Consider the following 6,719-nt stretch of genomic DNA (forward strand, 5'->3'; position numbering starts at 1 on the left):
CAGACCTGCCCCGCTCCCCTCCATGTCTGCTTCAGGGCCGGGGGTGCTCTCTGGTCCTCCGTTTGGGTACTTCTCCCCCACCCGAAATCTGCTTGAGGGATGGGGGTGAAAGGAGCCGCTTTGTTTCCTCCCGCCCTCGAAGGGAGACCTGGCTCCAACACCAACCGACTCCCCTCACTGCCTCCCTGTGAGGAGGCAGCCGCCGCGGCCTTGTGCCATCTGGGGTCCCACTTGGGGCCGGGGCCCATCCCTGCGGCAGGGACCAGCCATGGCCCCGCGGACCCCCCAGCAGGGCAGGGCCCTTTCCTCAGCTACCCACTGGGCCGCCCCACAGCCACGCCGTGGTGTGGGAAAGCCCCACAGGCGCCGAGGCGGGCCCAGGCCGGGGCCCCGAGCCTCCCTGCAGGCATGGGAGGGCAGCGCCGCCAGCCACACCTCCGCTTCGCGCGTGGGGCTAGTTTGACCCCCTGCGCTCGCCATAGCGGCGCTGCGCGCATGCGCCGGCAGGCCGGAAGCGGCCGCAGTCGCCATGGCAGCCGCCTGCGGGAGGCTGTTGCCGCGGAGTGCCGCCGCCGGGGTGGGGGGCCTCGCCGCCGCCCGGCCCGCCCTGCCCGGCCGTGAGGACCGCCCGTGCCCCTGATCCCCTGCCTGCCTGGTGCCCTCTTCCTGCCCGCGGCGGGAAGCGGCTGCCCGCGGCCTGTCCCTGTCCCTCAGCGCGCCCCGGCGTGTTTGCCCCGAGAGCGGGGTCGGGTGCGGGGGCCGCGGCGGGGGGTGCCCTGGGCCTGCTTTGCGGGAGTGGGGTCTCGAACCGCGCAGCTGTTGGGGGCAGTTCAACTTGAAAACACGGGGGTTTAAACATTATTTTATTTTCACAGGGTGCTTTTCTTCCTCGGGGTATCGAATTAACAGCGATGGAAAGCCAGCAAAATTTCAGCCACCTCCAAAGCCCGTCATTACTGACAAGCAGAAACAGAGAGAGGAGAGGAGGTAGGGTGTCCTGGTGCTTGTCACAGTGCCCTGTGTTCAGGTCTGCTATCAGGCTGGTAATTGTGTGAGCACCTCCTTAAAGCTCCATGGCATTATTACACAAAAAGCATTTGTAAAGTTCTAACAAAAACCATTTATGTTGACATATGTTTAAAACACCTTAAAATACTGTGTTCTGGAGTTCCTGAAAGCAGTGAAACATGAAAAAAATGTATAGCAGTATACACTTTTGCAAATTTGGGGTTCATGTGGGAGGTTCTCTCTGTTAAAGACATGCATCTCTTCAGTATGCCACAAGGTGACAGGGACGTGGGTGCTGTGTCTGCCTTTGCCGTAGACCTTGAGAGATCAACTGCGAGCACGTTTGTTGCTGTTTGTGAAATGGAGCTGATGTCAGCAGTGGTAACCTTCATGGGATGTCTCTTGTTCTGAGTGTTTTTGTTGTCACCTCAACCTGTTTGCATTGCTTTAAATGACACGGTGGTTAAAACTGGAGTGCTGTGTCTGGAAGGAGAGTGATAGTACTGTATTGTTCATCTTCCCCCCATCCCTCCCCCAAAAAAAACCAAACTATAGCATGTAGGCAGCCTAAGAATGGGGAAGGTATTAAAAATCAGACTGTAAAAATTTCCACTCTGTCTTCAGATCTGTTAATGGAAATATTTTTAAGAAGTGAGGAGTCTGCGTGGCTCTTCTAAGAAATGCAGTGTGTGATGCGGCAGCTGGGCAGAACAGGGAGCTACATTTAAATGACGTTTTATTCTCCTGAGATTGTGCAACTTTGAAGATCATGAGTAGGCTTGATGTTGTTTATTGTCTGTGTGGCTGCCTGTAGGCAGCAGCGCCAACCAGAACCTCTGTGCTGCCGCACATGTTGCCCTGTGCTCCCCTCCGCAGCGCCCGTAAGGTTTGTAAGGCAGGTTTGCATTTGTCCTCCTTTTCTGTGTTGGGCATTTCTCTCCTGGCCAGATCCAGGACTTTTAAGACACGTCTCTACTAGCGAATTAAATGTGTCCAGCTTCATCCTCTAGCTCTGAGGCCAAGCGGTCTTACCATCCAAACCAGAGCGACCACATCCAAATGGTCTCTTGGAAATGGTCCTCAGCCCAGGCCAATACTATGTCAGGAAGTGTGCCTTCAACTCAGCAGTCAGTCAGTTTTGTTCCAGGGCATGAGGAAATTCCTTGGCATGGTTTAATTTATTGGAGCAGAAAATAGTTTTAAGAGTCCCTTTAAGCTTCTCTAACACAAAAGAACATTTACATGGTGTCTCCTGTAGGCTCTGTTTGGCTATTTGTAAAAACTGGTAATAGGTTTTTCCATATCTATTACTATAAAGTCATCAAATAGTAAGTGTTCTGTCACATGGATTACAATTAAACCATAAAATAAACTATTCCTAAGCTGTGACAGCAGTAACTGAACTGTCCTCTTTCAGTTAGCTCCTCTGAGACCAACATTTATTGTTGTTTTTTGAAAAAAAGAACAAAGCAAAAAAAACCCCAACAACAACAAAACGCCACAAAAAACCTCTTGGATAACAACAAAAAAAAAAAATTGGTAACTTCATGAACTGCAATTCATATCTCTGAAAAGGCAACTGGTATTGGTGGTTAACAGGTGGTAATTTTTAATTTTTAGGGCAAATACTTGGACTTCTCTAGTATTTTGTATGGAAATGCTTTTGTTTTATACTTACAAAATTTTGGATTTCCTTATAGGTTCTTGAGTCCTGAATTTATACCTCCCAGAGGGAGAACAGATCCTCTTAAATTCTATATAGAAAGAAAGGATATGATACAGAGACGAAAAGTCTTCAACATCCCAGAGTTCTATGTTGGTCAGTAACAGCACTAGAACTTTCATAATTTCATCAATGTTTTTTGTGGGGTGGGATGGTAAAAAGCGTGGTTGCATGTTGTAGAATATCATAGAACGTCACAGTATCAGGTATATTAGATCAACTAGTACGTGTTTCTATACATACTACTTTGTATTTTAATTTCATATTTACATCCCATTTCCATTAAAATTTAATACTAATGTGTTTTTTAAATTCTGGCACTTCAGCGTATGATTTACCAGTAAAGCTCAAGAAAGGAAAATACATTAGAGTATTTGTATTCCGTTTGCGTAATGAAGAGTAAAAGATACAGGTGAAGGTTTAAAGGTGAAGAAGCTTCACAGTTAACCTGCAGAATGAATCACTTTAACATGTATTAATTTAGGGCATGTTAGAAATTTATTCTGTTTCTGGCAGTTTTCATGGAAAATAAAACATTTTCAGAATGGACCTAAATGCATGCACTTTGTCTGACTCTCGTCCCACATTTTGGTACATATTTACTTGAACAGTCTATTTATTTTAACTATTTCTTTTTTTTGGCAGGCAGTGTACTTGCCGTTACTACTGCAGATCCATATGCCAATGAGAAAGCCAACCGGTTTGTAGGCATCTGCGTTCAAAGAGGAGGAAAAGGACTTGGCGCTACCTTTGTCCTTCGGAATGTTATAGAAGACCAAGGTGGGGTTTTATGCTAGGTGATTATGCTAGAAATGGTAAGCAAAAAATGTTGAAGTGAAGGGATATCTGGTGTAGAAATGTAGTCTGCGGCGAGGATGACAATAGACTAAAAAGAAATGGTGAGTCTACCTACTAGGGGATACTGCAGGTTTAAAACTATACAGAGAGATGTTGATGTGCTATATATTTAAAGGCATGGAACTGCTTAGTAATTTTTTGTCTATATACTTAGTGATTTTTAGCTCTATATTCTGAGGAGACTGAATGTGATCCACTGGCCTTGTGCTTATATTTGAGCCTGGGCAGTCTACTGCTCGCCATGTAAATACTAGCCCGGTTTGAGCGCTGTGTATTTGCATGAACTGGGGCCATATGCGTGAGCTGTGTAACAAGCAACAGATTAGCAGAGTTTTGTAATAGGTTCATATTCTGGTTTATGACAAAATGGGAGGAGATGCAAATATTGATGTTCTGAGAGCAAATATGAAAGGGGTGGGCGTCTCTATATACGCTACACATACAATGGGATAGATAGTAACAGCCATTGTAACCAAATGGGAGTAAAGTTTAAAGCCCAAGCTCGTCTTCTGTAAATTCAAGCCATTCAATGTCTCTTAAGCCATTCTGTTATCAAAGACTTGACTTACAAAAGAAATCTGTGTTTGCCTGTGCAGACACAACGCACGTGTACAATCACATGTGCACACATCACTGCGTATTGTAGTTCTCTGATAAGTAAAAAGCAGGAATGTGTAACACTGAAGAAATACTAATTTGGTGTTAGTGTTTCTAATGAATTTGGTTCATTAAACCAGACCTTCTCTTTCTAAGGTGTTGAAATATGTTATGAACTATACAGTCCTCGAATCCAGGCGATCGAGGTTCTGAAGCTAGAAAAGAGGCTGGATGACAACCTGATGTACCTGCGAGATGCCCTCCCTGAATATAGTACTTTTGATATGAACATGAAACCTGTGTCTCGTTTAGAACATGAAGAAATTCCTGTAAACAAGGTAGGAGCTGCATGTTTCAGAGGGAAAGAAAATTTAGATAACTTTCATATCTCACTGATATCCTGGAAGGCCGTTACACAGCTCTCCGCTGCATTAGTTACCGGGGTGACAAAAGTATACAAAATAAGGCAAGTCTTTATGCTATTTCTATAGTGAAAGAATGTTGAGAATGTAAATGTCTATCATCCTCAGTAGTTAATTTTGAAGACATGCAAGGAGTAGTGGCCTCCACGTGCCTCTGTATAACACTGTGCAGAGAGGAAAGCTTTTCTTACAGAAACCTTAATGTCGTTGCTGAGTTGGGAGTGGTAGGTGTCAGGAGAGAAGGTAAGATTGGAAGAGTCAGCTAAAATCCGCGTCTCGGAGAAGAGCCAGAAACCAGCAGACCCTGTCAAAGAGTGACTTACAGGGATCAGTCCCCCCTTTCCCTATCATGCTACTTTTCCTTAATAAGGAATAGGAGTAGAACTACAAAAGATGAGTTAACATCATTTTATGTGTCAATTTAAGGACCGTGTAATAAATCAAAACTGTTAATTAAAAAGTTTTACAAGATACTATGACAACAGTCATGTGGACACAAAAAATTCCTTTTCTCCTAACAGTGTAAAGTAGTAGTTCCTTAACATACTGACAAATCGGTTTGTTTTCTCTTACTTTCCTTCTGTTAGAGCAGCAGTTCTCTCACCTTTTGCTAAGCTCACAATCGAAATTCTGATTTCTTCATACCTTTTGATTATTTTTTTTTTAATCTTTCACCCTAGCTGCAGGTTCGAATGAAACCTAAACCATGGTCAAAACGGTGGGAAAGGCCAAAATACAATATAAAAGGAATAAAGTTTGAGCTACCTGAAAAAAAAATGAAAGAAGCACAGAAGTGGAGCCAGCCATGGCTAGAGTTTGATATGCTGCGAGAATACGATACTTCAAAAATAGAGGAGAAAATTTGGAGAGAAGTGAGTGAAGAGCTTAAAAAATAATAATGGTTTTTAAAGTCTAGGAATTACTGAGAAAATTAATATTTACTTTCAATTTACTATATGGATTATCACTTGTCAAGTTTTGTATATATACATAAGCAAAATACACAATAAAGTTAACCTTTCCAGAAAATTTTGAAGTGTATAAACTTCTGTAGTTGAACACTAACTTTCTATTCCTGAAAACAGCCACTCCTTTTTCTGAGTGTAATGCTATGTTCACCCCTTCTCCAGAAATGAGAAGCCTCCCTTTTTTAAATTACAGTTAACAAGAGGGGTTCGCATCACCCATTTAAGTTAGTTGTGTCGTCATTTCCAAATACTTCTGTTACTTCTGTCTTTACAGACTGGGTAGCGGCCAGTTGTAGAACTGCTTGACTCGTAACTTCAGAAGTGGGCCATAGCAGGGAAATAGACTTGTCTGAGCCAACCATCCACGCTGAGAGTTAAGTGCTGTTTAGTTTTCCCATTTTAAAAAAAAAAATCTATTTCTGATCATAGTATCAATCCTTTAGGTTGGAAAAGACCTTTAAGATCAGTCCAACTGTTAACCTAGCACTGCCAAGTCCACCACTACACCATGTCCCTAAGTGCCTCATCTACACGTCTTTTAAATACCTCCAGGGATGGGGACTCCACCACTTCCCTGGGCAGCCTGTTCCAAGGCCTGACCACTCTTTCAGTAAAGAACTTTCTCCTAATGTCCAGCCTAAACCTCCCCTGGCACAACTTGAGGCCATTTCCTTTCGTCCTATTGCTGGTTACTTGGGAGAAGAGACCGACCCCCACCTCGCTACAACCTCCTTTCAGGTAGCTGTAGAGCACGATGAGGTCTCCCCTCAGCCTCCTCTTCTCCAGGCTAAACAACCCCCCTGTTCCCTCAGCCGCTCCTCAGAAGTAGCTTCTCAGTATGTGACAGCTGGTTTCATAAAACTGTTATTTCCGTAGTAGAAGCACCCAGGGGCTCTGAGCTCAAGTGTTACGCTTACAAGTAATCTTTCCTCCAGAAAAAAACATCTACGGAGCTAAATCATGATAGAATATCTATTATGTTTATAATAGCACAAGGCTGGTTGCTTCAGGGGAGACCTTTAGCTGGGATGAGACAAAGGAGAACAAGAGAAAAGCAATGAGATCATGAGCTTGTGGCGATTGCTGGTCACCTATTGCTTCTTTGTTGGCATTCTGAGAGGAAAAGCAACGGAAATTGTCCAT

The 6,719-nt window shown here is 44.1% G+C and overlaps 1 protein-coding gene across 1 annotated transcript; it reads left to right on the forward strand.

Annotated features, from left to right (window-relative positions):
* Positions 1 to 492: 492 nt before the first annotated feature.
* Positions 493 to 6,486, forward strand: MRPL19 (mitochondrial ribosomal protein L19). Its single transcript, XM_075144936.1, has 6 exons — positions 493 to 617; positions 876 to 987; positions 2,709 to 2,827; positions 3,377 to 3,511; positions 4,343 to 4,524; positions 5,289 to 6,486. The coding sequence occupies exons 1-6, from the start codon at positions 530 to 532 to the stop codon at positions 5,502 to 5,504; spliced, it is 852 nt and encodes a 283-aa protein (XP_075001037.1). The 5' UTR covers positions 493 to 529; the 3' UTR covers positions 5,505 to 6,486.
* Positions 6,487 to 6,719: the final 233 nt, after the last annotated feature.

This window comes from Calonectris borealis, chromosome 3, assembly GCF_964195595.1.
Source record: "Calonectris borealis chromosome 3, bCalBor7.hap1.2, whole genome shotgun sequence".
Taxonomy (NCBI): Eukaryota; Metazoa; Chordata; class Aves; order Procellariiformes; family Procellariidae; genus Calonectris; species Calonectris borealis.

What these genes read in the sequence shown, in the direction of transcription:
- MRPL19 (XM_075144936.1), top strand. Translation starts at nt 530, where the DNA reads ATGGCAGCCGCCTGCGGGAGGCTGTTGCCGCGGAGTGCCGCCGCCGGG. An exon ending in AAACAGAGAGAGGAGAGGAG is followed by an intron (nt 988 to 2,708) that starts GTAGGGTGTCCT and finishes ATTTCCTTATAG; the next exon opens with GTTCTTGAGTCCTGAATTTA. An exon ending in AAGAAATTCCTGTAAACAAG is followed by an intron (nt 4,525 to 5,288) that starts GTAGGAGCTGCA and finishes CTTTCACCCTAG; the next exon opens with CTGCAGGTTCGAATGAAACC.